This window comes from Cetorhinus maximus, chromosome 2 (genome assembly GCF_964194155.1).
Source record: "Cetorhinus maximus chromosome 2, sCetMax3.hap1.1, whole genome shotgun sequence".
Lineage (NCBI taxonomy): Eukaryota > Metazoa > Chordata > Chondrichthyes > Lamniformes > Cetorhinidae > Cetorhinus > Cetorhinus maximus.
The window spans coordinates 180,734,155-180,757,270 of NC_135880.1; the positions used below are offsets into that span (position 1 = coordinate 180,734,155).

The 23,116-nt window shown below is 39.1% G+C and overlaps 1 protein-coding gene across 2 annotated transcripts in view; it reads right to left on the reverse strand.

Moving 5' to 3' along the window:
• Nucleotides 1–326: 326 nt before the first annotated feature.
• The window catches only part of tmem38b (transmembrane protein 38B), a 29,637-nt gene continuing 6,847 nt past the window's right edge, over nucleotides 327–23,116 (reverse strand). For both annotated transcript variants that reach the window (XM_078529870.1, XM_078529879.1), the window contains exons 2-6: nucleotides 14,846–15,002; nucleotides 8,463–8,647; nucleotides 7,926–8,013; nucleotides 5,422–5,539; nucleotides 327–2,254 (exon numbers count right to left, since the gene is read on the reverse strand). In XM_078529870.1, the coding sequence (XP_078385996.1) occupies nucleotides 2,030–2,254; nucleotides 5,422–5,539; nucleotides 7,926–8,013; nucleotides 8,463–8,647; nucleotides 14,846–15,002 (773 nt within the window). In that variant the 3' untranslated portion in view covers nucleotides 327–2,029. The remainder of the gene's footprint in view (nucleotides 2,255–5,421; nucleotides 5,540–7,925; nucleotides 8,014–8,462; nucleotides 8,648–14,845; nucleotides 15,003–23,116) is intronic.

Here is a 23,116-nt window from a genome sequence, read left to right on the forward strand (position 1 = left end):
CTAATTTCTGGTCTGTATTAGATTCTCTACCCCAGAGGGCTGTAGAAGCTCAGTCGCTGAGTATGTTCAAGACAGATAGGGATAGGTTTCTAGTTATTCAAAACATTCAGGGATATGGGGATGGTGCAGGAAAATGGCGCGGAGGAACAAGTTCAACCATGATCTAGCTGACTGAGCAGGCATGAGGGACTGAATGGCCTACTCCTATTTCCTATGTTCCTCAATTTCAGTATCACTAGTACAATGAGTGCAAATTTACCACACAAGCGCGAGACAAAACAGCGAGCGTGAGACAGTAGCATCTCGAATGACTGAACAACACTAGGGAAAGGAAAGTTGAACTTTATTTGCTTATCAAAATGCACATATTTTAAAATTAGTGCACATGGATCAAAGAAAATTGTTACATTCAAGTCACTATTAACCCAGAATTTATAAAAGTGATCAAATTATTGACCAGGTGTGTATAGAATGGTGATAGTACTTTCCAACAGTTCCCCCACTCCAATGTGTACCAGAGATTGTCCAAACTATCATTCAGTTAATATCTTGCTTATTTAGGCAAGAGGTGACCCCTGGTAGCACGTGGCTTAAAGCCCATTCTGGATTCTGATGTAGAGCAAGCAACCATTCGGTATTATTTCACATTGGAATATATAAATCAAGCACTGAGAATAAATTCAAATATTCTCTTGCATCATAGTTTAGGATGGAACTTTTCCAGAAATCTACCTGAAAATACACTAAAGTAATTTTTGTCTACCTCATTTTGCTATCATTGTTTTTTTTTGCAAATACACAACCACACGTTCACAAAACATTTGTAAAAGGTACACCTTTAAACAGCAAACCAAGAAAGAAATGTGCCACAAAAAAGTACATGTTTAATCAGCATCAGTGTTAAGTGAAAAAGGCCAAATTCTATGGGAACAAAAGAAAACCATTTCATATTCGATGCAATTTACACTTTAACCTCTCGAGCAAATTCCCAAGTTTTCGGTACACAAACATACAAGATCAAAAATAGATCCTCTATTAGAAAATCAGTGTGGAAAAGCCCATTTGACTACACTGTAAATGTTATGCATAAAATTATTTTGTTTCTTTCCAAATTAATTAAGGAAGGAAGGATAAGGTCATGAATCAACAGGACTGCAATGGCTGACAGTCCACTTTGGATATCAAATGAACAAACCGCTGACAGCAGGAAGAACAGCATATAAAAAATATTGCTTAAATATGAATACATAACCTGAATAGGAAAGTATTAGTAAATAAGTCAGTACCTGTCTGAAGTTACCCACTCCCCACCGCCCCACCACCACCACCACCCTCCCTTCACATTCACCAGTCAGCAGCAGGAACAGTACCTCTCCCAATATTCTAGTTAATAAAATATCCGGAAGAGGTGATGCAGCAATGTCAACCCCAGCTGTATTGCCTTCTTTCACCAGCAATCTAGTTCAGACTGCCAACAGGAATCTAGAATGTCAGAACCGGTTCTCAAATTCAGGCCTCAGAGTTGGGACTAGGCTGCCACTTTATTACTGGAGTTTAAAAAAGTTTGTTTTCCCAATCATTTAGCTATTCATCGCTTAAGAAGCATTGCATTTTGTGGACTGTACAATTTCAATATTTTCTGGCACTTAGAAGATTTAAGAACAGGAATAATTACATAGGATTTCCAGAAATTCACCATAAATTTTTGAAACAATAGTTTAATCTTGTAAATACTAAATTACAGCAACTTTTTCTTTACACTAAAGGCTTCAAAAGTACTTCCCACTTAAACCCACAGTAACATTGTAAAAAATAAAACCAGCGCTAACAACAGTCAATATGTTATTCCAATAACTTTAGTCTGTTTTATGTCTACTTGAACTCTGCAGGGCTTTTCAGTGGCACCTCGGTACATATTTTGTGCAGGTGACTATTTGAGCTGCAAGTTTCTCGATTCCAAACCTCACCCAAAAGCTTTCACTGCAACAGAAAGATAACTTTGTGGATCCCGCAATTCTTGACGAGTATCTTATTCGGCCTTCTTTGTCCTCCTCTTTTTGATACTTTCACTTTCTTCAGGAGTTGCACCCAAGGAGGCAGGGCACTGTGTGCCCGGGGCTTCCCCTTTATCAGAAGCTTCTGTTTTAAAATTTGGTTCAGTGGAAGTGGACTGCCAACTAAATGCCATATGGTACAAAGCAACTTCCATAGGTGCAAAAGGGGAATGATGAATGTTAAAGAGCACCATTGCAACCTAAAATACAAAATAATACATTTGCCAAATTGTATAGAGCAGAGCAGCCTGAGCGATGCCAAAAGAACACAAATAAAAACAGCATGGCAACTTAAAAAAGTATACATGTTCATGTAACTCAAAATTAGCAGCTTTAAAATGTATCTTAGCCTGGTAAATAAAGTCTCCAAAACAAATCCAAAAAGTTATTATTTTAGTGTTGAGGTCGCAGAGCTGATCAAAATAAATACAGTACAGTATTAATGGCAAATTCTTCAAATAAAAAGGTTTTATAAGAGGCAAACTGAATATGAAAAGTGCAAAAGTTCTTAAATGTTGTAGATGCCCTAAAAATGATGGGGAGGCAAAAAAAAAAGTAATGCTTAAATGTTAAGAATGACAGAATTTACTGATCAACTGTTTATACTGCCAGCTTACACGAGTGTTAAACGCCACTACACTGTTAGCTGAGAAGCACTCTTACAGCACTGGGTTTTTATTGACAGTGCTCAACCAGATTTAATAAATCATTCAAAAACTCTTCATTTAAGTCACATAAATGAAGTCATTCAAAACACAGCAAAAGACCAGAAAACACACAAGGAATGTATGTATTGAAGGCTGGCAGAATAGTGCTTAACCTTTCAGTTAAACATAGTTTTCATGAATGTTTAGTTAGCAATGAATAAGCAATCACAAAAATCACTGACAAAAAAAAAAGAAAATTACCTGAACCACCCTTCATGAGTCTTGCAAATAACATAAAACTAGTATATGTTAAAGGATCAAATGTATCCATACTGGGTAAGGAAAACATCAGGTTTCAATGAAATCAAAGCACTTGGTTTAGTGTGTCTGAACATATCACCCTTTCCAGTCTTTACAGCAGAAATGTGCACCCCCACCAATACAAGCACACAACTTCCAAACCACTATAAACAACATCAATGCAGAGCTTCTAGTCTTTAGAACACCTTCATAGAAGATCACATCATGTATTCTAGAGTTTGCATTTGGAGCAGTACATGAAAAGCAGCAGAAAGAATAGTCGAGAAACTAGATCAGAGCGCAGTGTATCCCACTGAAGCATTTCATTTTTTGTTCTGCATGGATTTGTTGAAGCTAACAGGAAAACACATCTGAGCTGGAGGGTCCAGTTTTGATCCCTTATCCTTTCAATATTCAAGGACCAAGAGTTCCAAATCAAAGTAGAATTTCTGATGGATTTGACATAGGAATGTGCTTCCTCTTTGGAAAATTACATAGCAATATTTTTTTTAAAAAAAAGTTTCCTAATCAAACAACCAGAAATTTAATTTGAACTTTCAAAAAATGTCCCTTATGAAATTCAGAAAACACAGTGTTCCTCTCCGCAGATGCTGCCAGACCTGCTGAGTTTTTCCAGGTATTTTTGTTTTTGTTTTGGATTTCCAGCATCCGCAGTTTTTGCTTTTTTCTTACAAACCTTCCCTTAAATCAAGCACTCCCTTTCCTCCCACAAGTCTGCCAGACAGGCTTGAGCACAGGAAAAGTACATTCCAAGCAGAAAGTGTTACATCATGGTGACATCAAAATATACTCATTGTTGTCATTGATAAATGGTGAATCTCCAGCTTGTTTCAATTAGGTGTTTTATTGTTATAGGAATTGCACCAATTTCAAGAGAAGTCCTTTGATGTCATTTGTTTAAAGGGCAGCAAATTTCACTCTTTCCTCCTCACCACCCCCCTACCCTTATCTTTAGAAGGAAAAATCAATTTTAGGAAAAACTTAACACTGGTGAAACTTCAGTAAAACGTTCATCTTCACCCAGCAGCATTTCAAATAAAATTCAACCGCAGACACCAAACGGGAGGAGGAAAAAATAAATCTCCCACTTTCCCCTTACATTCTATTCTTGTGCTTTCAAAGCACCAAGGCATTTATAGGGAAACATACATGAGCAGCCCCCAGCAACCCAAAAGCAATTGCATTGGAACAGAAAATTACCAACCACATTACAGTAGCAGAGGTAGAGGACAGCACTTACAGCTTGGAATAATCCTTTTTGACACCATTGTCTTTACTTTCAACAGATATTTGAAAGTGGAGGCCACTAATAAACAGAGTGTATGAGAGGGGCAATGCCTCACCATGGGAGCATAGCTATAAGAAGTAGTTCTGAACAGACATGTCATTCCAGCATTTCTTACATCTGAACCATGTGCACCAAGTCTGAAAAACGGACTCCACATACAAGATCAAATAAGCTTCAAATGTACAAAATGCAACACCTCCAGGTTCATTTCAGTTTGCCATCATAAAAATGGCATGACATTATTTTGCCTGAACAGCCATACAATTAAAACTATCATGTATTCCTTTAATCTCAAAATGCAATACCATTTGGATCATGGGCACTTTCTATGATGACAAATTCACCAACACAAACTACACAGCACTATAGTTTATTGTGTGATCTACTGAATACTCCTTTGGTTATTTAAAAGTTGTTGCTCATTTAGGAAATGCTGTGCCAGAAGTGCTAGGACATAGGCTTGGGAAATGGGGGGCGGGGGGAGGGGGTGTTGTTGGGGAGAAGAAGAAAGCACAAATGTGAAACAGAAACATAATAATTTCGAAATGAATACTCTCACCTTCTCAACACTAGCATTGCTAATGAAATTGCTAATTGCCGAATCACATATAAAAAGCAATCAGCTAACTAAAAAACAAACCATAGGTGCCTTGGTAAGAGATCCAAAAATGCTCAGCGTTCTAAAGACAAGTTTTCAAGAACCTTGCGATTTTAGATGAAATAAAGTAGGGATATTCATGGGACAAATCTAGTTTTTATGCAGCACTCAGGGTCCAAATAACTGCTGGTCTATAGAAGACTTAAGCAAACACAAATTCAGCATTTATTATATACATCAGGTACCATCTGTACCAAAGGTGTAATAAAAATTTCAACACCTGTCTGACATCACAATTAAATATCCCCAAAAACGTTAGAGAATACATAAAGTCAGACAGAACAATACAGACTCAATGAACTTGCAAGTGTTGCAGAGAAAAAAAAGTGTTAAATGGTCTCACACAAGTTAAATAGAATGGATTATCTACAGTTCTAGTACTCCATATCTATTTTTCAAAAGACAAATTTACACAACTATAGCAAAATCACAAGTTTAATTACATTTACATACCTCTGTAGAAACTACAAACATGGTGTACAAAAAGATCAGGTTGTGTCTGGTAATAGGCAGATAATTCATCTGTTGAAAAGTAAAGAGTACAGCTCCTATCAGAGTTACCTTTGTTCCACTGTAACAGAAACAGGATAATTAGTATATGTATCAATCAAAAGAAGGTAAAACCTCTTTCAGAATGACTCGACAAAGAGAACAACCCAGAGATAATTCTTCTGTTGACCAATTCAGTTAGACTGCATATCCAGCATAAGCATTAATAAATTATTCTTTAATATTGCTGAAAAGGGAGACATGTTGCTGAGTCTTGCACTCATCAGGATAAACACAAGAATGCCAAATTTCAAACAATAACAACAATTTATACTACAGGAGAAAAGGGTGCTGACTGGCTGGCAAGTCAACTCTGATTGGCTGTGGCATAGTCATAGAGAAAATAAATGGGGAACTATAGACTCCCCAAGCTTTCGGGTAATTCCAAAAAGGCACAAGGCTTGAACATATTCCTTTTGTTCGCAGGGAATGGGTCCCTACTATTCTTTGAGAATCTAGTCACAAACATTGACCAGGCATTGCCAATATCCACAAGTGTACATTTTCTGGTAGCAGCAAGAACCCCAGCTAACTTTCCCCTCCCTAGCACAAGGATGATGGTAACATTGTGGTATCATGCAATGATGAGGTTGGTGTGCAGCACATGTGCAACAATCCCAATTTATCACTTTAAGGTTACCGACTATAGACACAATCTTCCTCAGTCTTATGTTGAGCTTCAGTGCCCACTTACAAATGGGAATTACTGACAGCTGGGGATTGATGGGAAACAAAGGAGAGAGATATCATCTGGGACCAGTCCCTTTAAGAATTTTGTTACGAGAGCATCTAATCGTCATTCCCGCTCTTTGCGCTGTGAGTGCACTCTTAACCCAGTGAAAGTAGCATTTGCACAAGAACACAATAAACAAAAACATCCCAAAGCTACACTGGGTCAGAAGGTGAAAAAGCAGAGGATAGGCAGGACCCTTTGTGAATGGTTGCTCAACTTCTTTCAAAGAATGAAGTTGATGATTTAGTAAATCATTAACATTCTTACTCTTATTAAAACAAAGAGCTTATGTCTACATAGAAATAGGATTATATCAGTCATAAAAATTGGCTGCAGGATTCTGAGGAATGGGATCTTTAGAGCAGCTTGGAATATAGCATCACCAAAACGGTTGTTCCTAGCTGTCAAGATGAGAAAATAATGTTTAGCAGAAACATGCATGCTTCCCCAGGTCAGCAGGAATCCTCTATACTGTAGTCCAAAATATCAAATAAGCTCCAATCTTCCACACCAAGTCTGTCATCGACATGCATTATATGCTCCTATACAATTTTCTAACCCCTTTTTAATAAAATTCTTACCTGAAGTGTTGTCTCAATTGTCAAAATGCCAATTTACAGTAACGGCTCATCAACCAAGTTATACTTTTCAGTGGAAGAAACACAAGATGAGAAAACATGCTCTACAAAAACCATGTTCAATGTCAGATCAGGGAGTGGAATAACCTTTAAAATTCCTGCACCCAGAGTAATTTTCTAGTAACCAAGTTACTTTAGACTCTTGTGTGGCGTTTCACCAGCTCCAAAAGTGGTGTTACAATGGAATACAGTGCTTACAGAAGGGATCAGTGGGGCAGTGTTTGATAGCTTAGAGGCTTAGAGCTGGAATCTACCTGGTTGGGTAAGTTATAATGGGAAGTCCTCAACATGTTTAAATAAAAAAGAACGAGAACTTTGCAACTTTGAAAAAAAACGATCAGCTTCACCAGATTGGTGCAAAAAGATGTAGTTCAATGATTTTAACCTGAAACTAAGAAGGCAACAAATAGCTCATTTTTGAACATTTAGAAACATAATCACTGCCAAAGAAAAACAATTAAAGAAATGTGTGGCCTAAACTCATGTCTTTATATAGAAAGGGGAAAAGATCAGACTCAAGGCACTTTTTAAAAAAAAAATAAAGGTCTTGGGTCTTATGCTGCTTTCTTATTGCTAGAGGACAGGGCATTGCATTTGTATGCAAAGATTGAAAAATGAGGAAGAATTTAATATAGTTTCCACAGACCAGAGGGAAAATAAATAATTTGCAATGTAGTTGTTAGAGATCTTTGTTATTGCAATCTTGGCATTAATTGGTCTTGTCTATGAATTTAGGGTTCTCAGAAAAATTCTTTTTCAGTGAGTTACTTTAGATTACTATAATTTTCTTTTTAAAATCCCACAAGTAATGGATTTCCAATAAAATTTTACTGACAGTTCACAATCTTTATCAGATGCTTCATTAAGTACAGTCAACTATGGAAAAAAAAACACGAAATAGGGCAATAAGATCCAAAGCAATTTCTTGATAAAAGTCAGCCAAAGAATCTGAAGTGATTTGGAAGGGATTTTTCATTTTTACTTCAGTTTAGAACTGCTTAGAACAAATTTAATGCAATTTTAAAACCACTACGTACTAGGACATTCTCAGCAACTCATTTTTTTCAGGTATCCAGACACCTCGCACTAGTTGTTCAAAGTTAGCTATCAGCCCAGAACCAGCACCTGTAGAAAGAGAAATTTTGTACACACTATAAACTGGAAACAGGTTTTTCTTTTCAAAAAAAATTCAATTTGAAATTGTGCGCAGAGGTAAGTGCTGATAGTGATAATAACAGGTAATTAAGTCAACAAGGCAGAGACAATTAAAAATCACCCACCATAATTTTTTTGCAATTAAATCACACCCCACGACTTACTCAACTATGCATTTCCAGGTAGCACAGTTGGTGGTGATCTTTGCAGGCAAAGGGAGAGATAAAAGAAATAAAAAGTAGCCAGAGTTCCTTCTCCTGATTCCTATCAGGGTAGGGGAGGCCACTGGTGCCAATTGAACAGTTGTCACAATATGAATCAGTGCTTTCAGAGCTGAAATGCAAAAGAAAACCCAAAAAGAAACAAAAAAGCTCAAACCTGACATGTGATGGAAACCAAGAATGAAAGAGCCCACTTACCTTTAGCCCATCCAACAGCAATCACGGCAAGCCAGCCACTTCTGTAGCGACTGTGTGCATCTATTACACCGCCAACAATTTTGCGGGCTCTTGTCACTTCTTTCATACCGGCTATAAATAACTTGGATGGCAAAAAATTGCAGCATTTGTAGAACTTGTCGTATGGACAGTAGAATATCAAATACCTAAAAATATTGAAAAAATAAAAAAGGGATGAGCACAGCACAATGTGTCTCCAATGAAGATGTCTTCACTGCAAAACTCAGACCTGATTACATATTTCAGGGTTTTTTGGTTCAATTTGTTTGCCCCCCCCGCCACTTCAGGGCGTCGTCCATGCTGGGGCGCTGATCCACAAGAACTAGTGACCCTTTGTTACCTGAACCAAGTGTCATGTGTTAGTCTAGGTTATCTGACAGAAGGGAGCATTTCAAAAGACACACGTGCACTTTACTCCACTTGACATGTGCACTTTCCTCCAAGTGTAGCAAACAGCAGGAGAATTGCTGCCGAGGCACATTGTAGTATCCTGAATTGGATCTTTCTGATGTGTACAGGTCAGTTACCCCATTGCATAGTCATAACATTAAGGAACCACCAATATATTCAGTTTCTAAACAATTCAGATAAATTGTTTGATTTTCTGCTCAAGTTTAAAAAAAATAGCATGCTGAAATCAAGCATCCAAGAATGCATCTGGATCTTTTAGGCGAAAGATAACGGCTATATTTCATGGTATTTACCAGAAAACCATTCCTCTTTATCAGAGAGATTTATAATGTTTGGTAAAAAGTTGAGAATCCATCCAAACAAGAATTGTACAAATACTCTTCAAATTAACTTCTGGCTGCTGAACAGGTAAAAAAAAAGAATTTTCTAAATGTTTCCTCTCTGCCAAACAATAGCAGCAATAAACATCTGACATGTACTAATGACTAGCTTCAGGTGCAAGCATCTCTGTGCCCATCCGCAACCATGAAGACACGGGGCTGGGTTTTATGTTTCTTGGTGGGGTGAGGAAAGCAGAATGGGAACTGAGTGGCCCCTGCCCTGGCCATCTCTGCTCGTTCAATCAGGTGTTGGCTGGCCAATCAATGGCTGTCTGGCAGGGAGGAGGCCAATTAGAGGAGCAAAGGAGGGCGCCACACCCAATCAGCACTGTAGGCCGCAACATCGTGCGGCAGAGCAGTACTGCTGCAAACAGGAAGTCGGTCGTAGTAAAATGAATAGAATTGTAAAGGCCTCATACTCTCTGAATCGGTCTTAATTTTGTACTGAAGGTTCAAAGATGATTAAAAAAAACTAAGTAAAAATCATACAGACGCTGCCAGCTTTCCCAGCAGAATCTGCTGGTATATTCGACCATGGTCCCAGTGACAGGCATTTTCTACCGTCCTTCTGCTGCCTCGTTACAGCTGCTGTAAAAGACTCCCAACATTTTGCTCATCCAATGCCTGAAAAATGCAGCGGGCAACAAAAAATTGCAGGCGATTGGGTTATCAATAAGATTCATAATAACAGCTTGTTAAATATTGATTTGAAAATAGCTGGTAAGCTGCCAATTTCAGCACCCGCTTGGCCTCCATATTTGGGAGACCGGTGTGGTGGCATCATATTGCTGACCCAACGTCATCACACCAAACTTTTCATCAGGGTGGAGACTGGGAGGGTGGGGGCAGCACACTTGATTTGGGAATGTAAAACCAGCCTATGGTTCCATTTAACATAATAGCTAAATACATTTTTTTTTTAAAAAAGGCCCTTTCTCGCACAATAAACAAATTCAAAATTTGACCTTAGAGGAGGTCAAGGAAATCGCATGTACACTATTAAAAAAAAACTATGCTACCAAAATAACAGTTAAGCAATAGGCAAAATCATCCCTTAAAAGGAACAAAGTCCAGTGCGATCTCACTCACTGCACACTCCTCAGGAATCTATTTAATGCTGCAGGTACCCCTCATTAAATGCAGGAAATAAGCCAACAAATTCCAGGGGTAGCCAAAGAGGAAATAGAAAAGCCTATGGCTATAATCTTTTAATCATCCTTAAATATGGAGGTCGTGCAAGAAGAATGAAAAGTTCTCAGTGTGAGTCAGCTCCAGATGCTCAGTCCATTTAAGGGAGCAACTCATACCACCGAATCCAAGAAGATATCCAAGACAAACTCAAAACATATACTGAAAGGTTTTCTTTAATAAAAGTTGCTAAGGTTGCACATGGGATGCTTGTTGACAACATTAAGGTGCACAGTATTAATGAGACTGCATAGGAATTTGGTTTAGATGACAAGAAACAGTAGTGGTGAGCAGATACTTTCTGGACTGAGGTATGTGCTACAATATCAAAACTTAAAACTGACACAAAAATAGGAAGCATGGTGAAGCCAACTGTTGTAGATTTCAGAAGGAAAATAAATTAGTAGATGTAGCAGTTGTATTGTGGAACTGAGAGTTAATAAATTTTGAGAAGAATACATACAAAACTCTAAAATATTACATATGCAAATATTTTCCGTTTCAATTTTTTTCCCCGCTATAAGCTTCCATGCCCAAAGTTATAATAGAAATTGTCGCACTGTAATTAAACTCTCCAGACAGTGGTGGAGTTGTGGCATCTCATCCTGCTATGCCCTGAGAATCTGGATGCAACATCACAAGAAGTTCAATAACCTCATGCAAGTGGTAAAAGTTAGTGAATGCATCTTCAAATGCCACATCCTACCAATTGCAAGCACTAACCCCAGAAACCATATCCCCATCACTCACTTACCAATAACCTCTATCCATCAGACTTCATGCCTATACATGCAAATTCTTTACCTCACCTTCATTCATTTAGCACTGCAGCAAGCCTCGCACCTACATTTCAAAAGCTTGCACACACACTGCCAACTATTCAACCATGACAGCCACATCACTCATAATGCATCATACTCACTGACACATGTCTCCTTCTCTTGCAATAGCACACAACCAGAGCGACAGCACCTAACCAGTCATGTGGCTGAAGGGGGCAGTGGTCAGCAGTAGGGCTGAAACTATTGAAGATGTATCCTAGTAACTAAATCCCCTTCCCAGACTCACTCTGACTTACAAGCTGCAGACAATGTAAGCATGCTCCGCTCACTTCCATTCCCTTGTCTCTTTCTCCTTTCAGATACCCAAGAACTGCCACTTGGCCAAGCAGTGCAAGAACACCAAGATAACAGTGATGAAGTCACACCATCACTCAATTTCACATGCACAGCCACTGTGAGGAACCCGTTTTCAGAAAATTTGAAGGACGTTGAATTTTGGACATTCTCCCTCCGGAGTTATTTTTAAAAGCCTACAAGATTAATGTGCCATTCCTCAAGAAACCACAGGTCAAGACAGATGTCCAGCGGGAACACCTGCAGAGGGAAGAGATACTTTGTATATCTAAGTTAAGAAAGAACTGCTGTTGCCAGGCTAAAGACTCTTGCTGAGTGGTTAAAAACACATGGTCTGAGAGAAGTATTCTCCGAACATTTGATTCTTTAACTCAGTCAGAAAGAGAGTGTACCTTAGAAGCAGGCTACAAGATGACCCTCCCTTTCACTATCTCTGCCCCACCTTGTGTTACGTGCAGTCTAGAGCGAGTTAAACTTTCAGAAATGTCTCATCAGGATAACATTTGTTTTTAATGAAAGTCTGCAAAGTTGTGATAAGTAAAAGTAAAAATTCAAGAACAATTTCGCCAAAAGCCTGTCTGAAAGAACTCCCAGATCTATCAAGACCAGAATTCTGTTAGATCAACACTGCTGAGATCTCTTCAAATTGTATCCTTTTAGAAGAAACATTCCCATACACCAGCCTCTGCAGGACACTATGTTTTGTCCTGCTTTGTGTTTACGAGAAAGTGTATGGGGGTTCGAATATCTGTGTTTTTGTTAAAAAAGGAGAAAATCATTACACTTCTAAACGACAACTTGTACGTTAACCGGTTTTATAACTTGTTTTTAAAAGAAATTTGTTTTATAATAAATCAATTTTTTTTGTGTTTACTGAAAGAAGTCTGGTTAGAGTTTTTTTATGCTGGGAATAACAGTATCAAAGGTAAACAATTGACCAGTTTTGTGGGTGATTTAGACATTTAAACTATTGTTACGACCTGTGGAGAAATGGGGCTAGAATTGACTGCGCACTCCTCCGATCTCAGTCCATAGGACCACCATCTCAGATATTGCACATAACTTATACACGGATGCAGGATGTGCACATGGTGAGACACCAGACACAAGTGGGCTGGAGCCGGTGGGTGGGGCTGATGACAAGGATTGCACAAGTGTCAGCTCACCAGAAGGCGAGGTTGCACACAAGCTCTGCTGCAGAGGATTCAGGTGAGAATTTCAATGCAGCAGCCTACAGGAGAACACTGATGGATATGCACAAAATGTTTGGTGCACTGGGAAGCTTCTAAGAAAGACGGTGGTCAATGTCAAAGTGTGGAGGAATCCAGCACCTTATTGGCACAGGGCTTTGCACAGAGCCTGGACCTATCCCTTCCAACACTGAGGTCATGTTCAATTCCATTCACACACTCAACTGACCCAACCATGACGCAGCGTCAGATGGATAATGTAGCAGCTTCCATTTCAGTTGCTTGCATTGCAGCACAATCATCAATCACCCAAAGTTTGAGTGATGTAGTGGAAGCTGAGACTGCTGTCATTTAGCTTGCTACCATGCAAGCTCAGCCAGCCGCCATCATGGCTGTGGATTATAGTGCGCACAGCAGCTTGCAGGGTATCATTGCAATCTGCTCTCTAACATATTACTAGAATTAGTGGTATAGAGTGTCAGTGGTTCCATGGAGCAGGAACTTGCTGTCCTCTCTCAGGAAGACAGCATTCATCCCCCTCCAACCCTATCATGCTATCAATGCCCTTGCTGGTGTTGCTCAGCCACCAGTCTAGCCTGCTCATGCAGAGATGGAGGAGTGCAGTTGGGCCTTCTAGATCTAGCTGCTCGAGGTCGTCCTACAAGGCCATCGGCATTTTCCTCTATTTAAAGTCGACAGCCTTCCACCAGTCATTCAGTAGCCATCGGGGTAGCATTGTGTAAGAGCACTAGAGCAGGCAAAGACACACAGAAGTTAGGCACTAAGGGAATGCAAAAGGTGATTAGTTTATTTTTAATGTAGGACATGGTATGATTTCATTTATAAATTTGGATTGGAGTATTTATTTTGTTTTTGTATTGTGGCCAAACAAACAATGTGATGGTTAATAACAGAGGGAAGGTAAGGTGTGAATTGTTGGTGAATGCAGAAATTGGGGTTGCAGTTACCGATATTACACATGTGTAATGCGTTCTTCACAACCTAGCCAGTAAGGGCATGTCTAGATTGCTTTCTCCCTTCCTCTTCTCCTACCTCTCACTCCTGTTTGTCAGTTACTCACATGGGCTGTCCCATCATAATGGCCAGGTTCCACAGGATACCACCATGAACCCTGACACCCGCTCTGCTAAGTACTGCAGGGTTTCTCTAGAATGGTACAGGCTGTGAAAACATTGTTTCAGCATGCCAATGGCTTCCTCTATCACATTTCATGTGGCAGCAAGGATTTCATTGTATGCATGCTGTCCACGTATTGTGCACCAGATCAGTCAGCAAATATCCCACGTCGCCCAGTAACCACCCTTTGGGCAGCCAATCTTTGGGACGTACGGCCTACATACCAGACACGTTACTCAATTGTGTGGTGAGCAGAACATCCTTTTGGACTGATGGCAGAATCAAACATGTTCCTCTGGTTGTTTGTAATAGGCAGAATACAGGTCGCACTCAATCAGCCCATGCTTGCAAAATCAAAAACAAAACATCTACTGTTAGATGTGATTCCACGATTGGGCAGCACTTGCTGAACAATCCTAAGTGCACTAGTAGCAACATGAACAACCAATTTAAGATAATTAGTTGAGCTCATAATGTGGCTCATTTACGCTTGCTAGAAGGGACATAGATATTGTATGCAGGGAACCCATTCTCTGTACACAAAAGGAATATGTTCAAGCCTTACACCATTTTTGAAATACCTGGAAGCTTGTGCAACCTATATGCTTTCTAAATGCAATACCTCAGCCAATCAGAGTCGATTTGCCAACCAATCAGTACCCCTTTTCTCCTGTGGTATAAATTGTAATGATTGTTTAAAATTTGGCATCCTTGCAGTTGTCCTGATAAGTGCAAGGTATAAAGTTTCAGCAATGTGTCTCTCTTTTCAGCAATATTAAAATAATGAATAATAGGAACTAAAAGGCAATTCTTTCAGAAAACCAGCACTGATGAGATAGCTTCCTTATTTTTAAATGTTGAAAGCCACTAATAGTCATTATACGTTTCTTTTCCATACTTACCAAATTACGGAAGCCAGTATTATATTTCTGTTGTTTGTGAAAGGTTCAATGGGAGGTTCACCTAGAAGCACAGATGCCAGAATTGCTCCACCAAAGCAGCAAAGCATACCACTGAACCAACATGCAATTGGACTGCGATGTGCTACATCTACTGCTCCTGAAACATGGAATATTGAAACAATACTTTTAAGAATAAGCTTAAATCGCAAATCATAAACATATTTCAAAGTAATCTGTTTCAACAATTACTATTATTGATCTAAGAACTAATTTATATCTATTTCTATGCTTATGGTGGCTAAGAAATGCAATAAATACACAGTCCTTTGCCCAGCAATAACTCAGCAATATTTGGAAACATTTTAATGTTTACACAAATGAATTTACAAATACAGAATTGTAGATTTTTGTACTGGTGCATAAGGTTAGAATTTAATGCAGAGATACAAATGTCCTCAAAAGCCATAGCTTCAATGGAACATGAGATGTCAACATGAATGTTGCCTGTGTCAATGAATGGAAAATTTCAATTTTTGAAACCTAGCTTAAAAGGTAAAGTAAACCACAGTCAGATATAAAAGAAAGCTCACTCTACTCTGCCTCAGTAATGTTCTCATACCCAAGCTCATTGTATTGAAGAGCACTTTATTCCATTAATTTAAGTTTTATATTTCCCACAAGCTACCTTGAGGCCAGAATCAGATTTGTCAGATATCCTGGACAATTCTGCTCTAAAGCTCATCTTATTTAGGACCCTAACAACCAAAGATAGGAGGTTTTCATTCAATAACTACAAAAATTCAAATCAAATCAAACATCTGTTAACCAACCATAATAAGTCCCCCTTTCAATACTCTCTATTGTAACGAGATGAGTTTTTCTAATGCTAGAAATAAACTCACTCTACTATTTAAATGCTAATTTAAATGGAATAATAAAAGCTGCAAAATTTAAGTTTTAAAAATGTAATGGCTATTTTGTTCTATCTGGTGTAGTGAGAAAGTTTCTCTGTCAGCACAAGGATGGAATGAGATTTACCACTTTCTAATGTTCAATACCCCTTTTCAGTTATATCAGTGTGGAGATGTTCAGATAGTGTGTAGTCTTGATAATTGCACAATTCAAACTGTTATATATTACTACACAGTTGCCTGATTCCTTCAATCATACAGTACTATTCTTCTTCAAATGTCACTTTAAAAAAAGTTACTACCAACGGCTAAATTTTCACTTAACTGTGAAACTAGTACATACACTGAGCACAAAATATGTTATATTCACTAAATAACGCATCATTTCTGGTCAATTCCAGAGTTTACCTGTAAACCTGTAGGGCAGTTTTCATTTTCCATATTGAGCAAAAGTAAACATTGGCCGACCAGGGGTGGTGATGGAACACCTTTAAAAACAGTTATTCCGATGATCTTCCCTTTTCCCATGTCACAGAAAGGCATCTCCCTATCCCATATGTACATTTACCACAAAGCAAAGATTTGATGTTGTAACTGTATTATTGATCAAGCCACAACCAAGTATTGCACAGTTTTGAATATCTCATCTGAATTTTAAAGAACATTTTGTTGCCCAAGAAAATCAGTTGAAGCCAAGTTGTCATATATTTCCTTTGTAATTTTCCTATGCCAGATTAGATAAATGAATACGTAAAATGATAATTTGTAAAACCATAGAGATCCTCAACTCCTTAATTAAATGAGGATTGGTTGGTGCTGCTGATTCAGAAGTCAAATATGCAAAATTAAATTATCGTGGGTCCTCTTTAGGTGCTGTGGTATCTTGTAAGTTAGCAACTTAGTCTTTTCCAGCAAAGCATTTAGAATTTCAGGAAGCTCTCCGACCTGGTATGCATCAGTAGCAAAAAAAAACACCTAACTGCATCCTATTTGCCTACCCTCCCTGTAGAAGGTGGTAAATTTTATTTTTCATATAAACACAGCATGGCCTGCTATCATACTGGAATGCTGTATTAATAATCACAGCAAAGTTTCAAAGTGGTAGTTTGCAACAGAAAACCCACGCCAATACTTTGGAGAAGATACAAATTTTAACGCAATTAGTCTTTGACTTTTTACCCCTTTAGTTTGTTCATGCTGATCAGGCAATTAGTAAATTACAACTGCAGTCTAATTTTATATACCTAGTTCACAAGATTTGCTGGTGAGCTTATTAATCACTTGTTAAGCAGCACTAAGCGCCATCTACTGGCACTAAGATGCTTCCCATTATATTACAGAACTATACCCAAATAAAAAGACATACAATTGGAACAGAGTTACTATTTTAGGCTTCAACAAATAGTCAGTAAGTAAACTATTTCTATCATCTTCAATTATTCTGCTATTTCTTGACTAAATGCTTCAGCATTCTAACTTCTTTCTTAAACATGGTTATAACTGGAAAATGATTCAATGTGCTTAAATATCTTTGCTATGTTTATCTTTTGGGCCCACCTTGCATCCTCGAGCATTTTTTAAAATGGTTTCACGATATTATTCCTAAATGCTCTTCTTTTTCAAGGGCTCTTTCCTTATTTCCACTTCAGTTTCTTTTTTCGTCCATTTTGGATCTGCTCATTTTTAGCTTGCCTTTATTTTCATTTTGAACATATATTTCTTTGCATATTTACTAAATAGTTTTCCATTTATCCTCAGCTTCAACAGAAGTAAAGTCTAACCTTCTGTGCTAATCAGGGTTCCTTAAATGGCATTATAAACAGTCTCCACTTAATCCCTCAGAAAGCTTTTCATCAGAATGCATCCCTAATAAACTGCAATCCTCTCCTACATGTCCCTGGTTAAACACTGTACTTGCAAATGTAGTGATACATTCAAAAGGAGCAGAAATCAGTAGAAGGAAACCAATCTGCACTGTCTCACAAACAAGACTTGGGAAAGCAGGTAAGAATCCTGTCTAATCTCGCTGAAAGCACAAGAGACAAACCAGTTTCGCCACCCATCACCAGATCTAGCTGGGCCATACCAATCATGATGATTGGGGCCTCCCTGACCTGTGTGCAAGGTAATCCACTACTTCTTTTCTCCATTAGAATGGGCAGGATCTCACTGTGAAAATAGCAGCAAGGCTAACAGCTTTCACCGTCATTTATACGCAAGTAGTCAGCAGTTTTCGGTGAGTGCAAATACACAGTTAAACACAAAAATCTAGAAGCTGCTCGTCATAATACACTGCTCAACCATAAGCTGTACAAGAAGGGCACCTCACTGTATGGCTCCCCATCCAAGTGTTTTGAACAATGTGAAGTTCCTGTACTGAGTGTGTTTACATGAACTAAACTCGTCACAGAAAGCTAAATTAATGAGCGTAGTTTTAATGACATGGTAAGTCTTAATTACTAACAAACAACCTCGATGGCATTGAAAATGAACTTTTACAAATCTGGAGTCTTAATCCATCACCTATAACAATTTTTAAAAAATATTTTCTTTGTTTCCCATTTGACATTGAATTTCCTATTCTAACACTTCCTGGTTTAAACTCTGGACTGCTTATTAGCCATTTTTCAATTTGACTGGTTAAGGAGATACAGTGGTTTGCCCTTCTCAGAGAGGATACAGAAACTCTGCAAGATGGCACCACACTATTTGGATGTCCCACTGATGGCAACTTGCCTTACAAAACCAGATAGCAAGTCTCTTGGCAATTGAAAGACTGAACGAATGGCACAGCTCACAGTAAAAATCTGGCCCAATACATCTAAAAAAAAACCATCTCTGCCTTCTCATTTCACCCTCACCTCCAAAAAAGTACAAGGAGCTTGTAGGCTTGGCTTTAAGAAGATCATCTATTCAGCTGCCTCGATTGATTCTCCCTTTTCCCATCTATCAAATCTATGCCATCCTCACCCTGAACTCAACTTTAAATTTGCTCCATCTCCCTTCATTACTTCTCCAAGTTCATCTCATTTACAAGACTTCTTTTTCCTTTGATCCTATTCCCACCAAATTACTAACCAGCTGACTCTCCGTTCCAGCATCTCTGGCCTCTCAAGCAACCCCCTTCTCTTCACACCTGTATTGGTGATCATGCTTCAGCTGACTAGACCCCATACTCTGGATCTCCTTCCTTGAAACACTATGCCTTTCCATCTCACTCTCTCCTTCTTTAGGAGCTTCCTTAAAACCCAGCTCTTTGATTAAGTCCTTGGTCGCCCACCTAACAGCTTCTATGGCTAGATGTTCACTTTTTGATGATGCCACTGTGAAACATCTTAGGATGTTTTTCTTCCATTAAAGAAGGTGCCATTATTGTTGTTTGGTCTGTGGTGGATGATTGTCCATTCCTGGAGTTATGATCTATAACAAGATATTCATGCAGAAAACATCCCAACTATACTTTTTTGGAGAGGAGGACGTGAAAAACAAACAGGCAAACCAAAGTAGGCATTCCAATTAACCAGTGATTTACTTACAGAATAGCAAGTTAATAAACTTACTTTTTAAAATGATGATTATATAGGCAACAACCAAGGTATATAGTGAATAATGTTGAAAGATGAAGTAAATATAAGTTCAGCAATACCAAGCTTGAATTGAAAAATTCCAGAGTTTGTGTTTTTAGAAACATAGAGGGAAGGGTGGGGAAGGTACTGATTACCATAGTTCAGTTGGATTAATTGCTGAATCATTATTTCACTATTCAACAGGCAGCACAAACAGCATACAGGATGGAATACGCAGAGAGAGACAATGAAAGATTTTCACTGCAGGATAGAGAAGACAAAAATATAGTAACTCAACCAAAGCACTGAAGGAAATGAAGGTTGTGTAGTGAAGATCCCCAGCCCAAGAAATGAGATGAATGTAAAGTAGAATCATGAGACAGTGGACAGGGTTGAAAGAAGCGTGGAGGAAGCCACTGATATGGAGAAGCAATAGAGTGGGAGAGAGGAGTTCCAGAGAATCTTAGAGAAGATAAAGTATTGAGTCAGAGACTGAGCAATCAGTTGCAGCACAGAAGAAACAATCTGAAATACAAACTAGCATAGTCTTGTTGCAACACTGTGCTAACTCAATATCAAATCAACAAAGGGAAACCATCCTTACTGCAATTACCTCACTTGCTGCCACCCACATTCAAATCAGGAACAATCAGCAAATATTTAAGTGCATACAAAAGTGACTGTTAACTGAGGATATTCAGCCATCTTGTAAAATCTAAGGATAGTTAAGTAAATGAGCCCCAGTTTGGATATAAAATGTCAAGATGAACTTTTACATCAGTTGCTGATTGGGATGGGATGGCGGTGGGGAGCTGCACTTTGATGCAAAGTGAACATTTCAGTTGAGAAATACCGCACCGTCAGTGAAAAACCACACCATCAGTTTAAAATAGACTTCACATGTTATATATAAACAGAACATGTCAAGACCAGTAGTAAAACATGATATATATTTCAACATGCAAGGCTGACCACAAGTCCTTCCGTTTCACTTCTCAGCTTGTCTCACTTAGAGTGATCTTGCACATCTTGCTTCTCGTCAGTAGACATCCTGCACAAACTCAAGATGCATCACAAAAAGCTCCTGTCCACCCAACAAAACATATGGATAGTCAACAGTGACATATTACCCTGAAGATGCGAGTATTCACTAGTAAGTGTGTGTAGTGAAGCTTTACTGAAGCCCTGGTGTTCAGATCATGTGCACATTGAATAAATTTATCTTACAACATAACAAAAACGATCACTACAGAACAATACCTTGTTTCATTTTTTAAAAACTTGCATTTATATTGTGCCTTTAAGCAGAGAAAAATAACCTAAATCTCTGGTTTTTTGGGCTCTTCCCTTGAATAGCCAACATGTAATTAAAATCTGGCACAATGGTCATCTCGATGTCACAGCTTTGATAACATTTGGCAAACCAGCAAAAAAAAAAGGTTACTAATCCTTCTGGGAAGATTCTGAACAAGCAGCAAATTAAATGTGAGTAGGCTCGATATCAAATCTACTGCACTTTGTTCAAACATCATTGCTTTAAAGTTATGCCATGCCCAAAGTACATTCTGAAAATTGATACCAGTTGCTGTTCAAGGCCACCCTACACACCATCTCACTGCACTGATACCCTAAACAAGCAAAGCCCAGTGCCCAGGGATTTTTGTTGGGCCAGTTTTGCATTTTCTGTGTTTTCCAGGAAATGACGGACAAGCTATAGTGGACAGCCATACACTTTGCTGCGGAACTTCTAAAGGACTTGATGCATTACCCGAGTTGCAAAGCCACTCCTGACATCCCTCCCAAGAAGCCTAGAGGTATACGTAAAAACATGGAAACTAGGAGCAGGAGTAGGCCATTCGGCCTTTCGAGCCTGCTCTGCCATTCATTATGATCATGGCTGATCATCCAACTCAACAGCCTGCTACCGCTTTCTCCCCATATCCTTTGATCCCTTTCGCCCCAAGAGCTATATCTAACTCCTTCTTGAAAACATACAATGTTTTGGTCTCAACTATTTTCCGTGGTAACAAATTCCACAGGCTCACCACTCTCTGGGTGAAGAAATTTCTCCTCATCTCAGTCCTAAATGGTCTACCCCATATCCTCAGACTGTGACCCCTGGATCTGGACTCCTCCACCATCGGGAACATCCTTCCTGCATTTACCCTGTCTAGTCCTGTTAGGATTTTATAGGTTTCTATGAGATCCCCCCACATTCTTCTGAACTCCAGCAAGTAAAATCCTAATCGACTCAATCTCTCCTCATATGTCAGTCCCGCCATCCCAGGAATCAGTCGGGTAAACCTTCGCTGCACTCCTTCTATAGCAAGTACGTCCTTCCTCAGATAAGGAGACCAAAACTACACACAATATTCCAGGTGTGGTCTCACCAAGGCCCTGTACAATTGCAGCAAGACATCCCTGTTCCTTTACTCGAATCCTCTGGCTATGAAGGCCAACACACCATTTGCCTTCTTTACCGCCTGCTGCACCTGCATGCTTGCCTTCAGCAACTGGTGTACAAGGACACCCAGGTCTCGTTGCACATTCCCCTCTCTCAATTTATAGCCATTCAGAAAATAATCTGCCTTACTATTTTTGCTACCAAAATGAATAACCTCACATTTATCCACATTATACTGCATCTGCCATGCATTTGCCCATTCACTCAACTTGTCCAAATCACACTGAAGCATCTCTGTATCCTCCTCACAGCTCACCCTCCCACCCAGCTTTGTGAAGATATTACATTTAATTCCCTCATCTAAATCATTAATATATACTGTGAATAACTGGGGTCCCAGCACCGATCCCTGCGGTAGCCCACTAGTCACTGCCTGCCATTCGGAAAAAGACCCGTTTATTCCTACTCTTTGTTTCCTGTCTGCCAACCAGTTTTCTATCCATCTCAATACACTACCCCAAGTCCCATGCGCTTTAATCTTACATGCCAAACCTGCTGACACTAGAAAGGCTGCCCTGTCCTACTAGCTTCAGCCTAGACACTACCTTTTCACTGAGACTGCTAAATACCCAGAATAGTTTGCTTGTTAGGTAAAGAGATCCAGCTTCCAACTCCCTGGTATGCCAGCAACCCAATGTCAAATGTGGCAATGAGGTCAAGGAAAGTAGAATCCTGTTATTCATCTTGATTGGCTTTGCACAACCCAAAGTCTCCACAGTGATGCAGTCTGCTTTGGCCACCATAAAAAGCAGAGAGAAGTTCAAAAACTGAAACTTCAAGGATGAAGGAGCTGGAGTGCAGGATTGCAGGGAGGGGGGGCAGTGGCAAAAGGTAATAAAGTCAACATAGATAAACATATTAGGGAGTGAAAAAATCCTAAAGCAGAACTATATAAATTGTATTCAAGAAGGAAAATTATATCAGCAACATAAAATTACCCCAAATTACACAGTCCCTCACAATTTCTGTTTTAAATGAATATGCATGGTCCTGGAAAATCCTATTAATTTTCATCAATTCTGTTCACAGCATTTTTTTTTTTATTCATTCATAGGATGTGGGCATCGCTGGCTAGGCCAGCATGTATTGCCCATACCTAATTGCCCTTGAGAAGGTGGTGGTGAGCTGCCTTCTTGAACCACTGCAGTCCATGTGGTGTAGGTACACCCAAAGTGCTGCTAAGGAGGGAGTTCCAGGATTTTGACCAGCAACAGTGAAGGAATGGCGATATATTTCTAAGTCAGGATGGTGAGTGACTTGGAGGGGAACCTCCAGGTAGTGATGTTCCCATCTATCTGCTGCCCTTGTCTTTCTAGATGGTAGTGGTCAT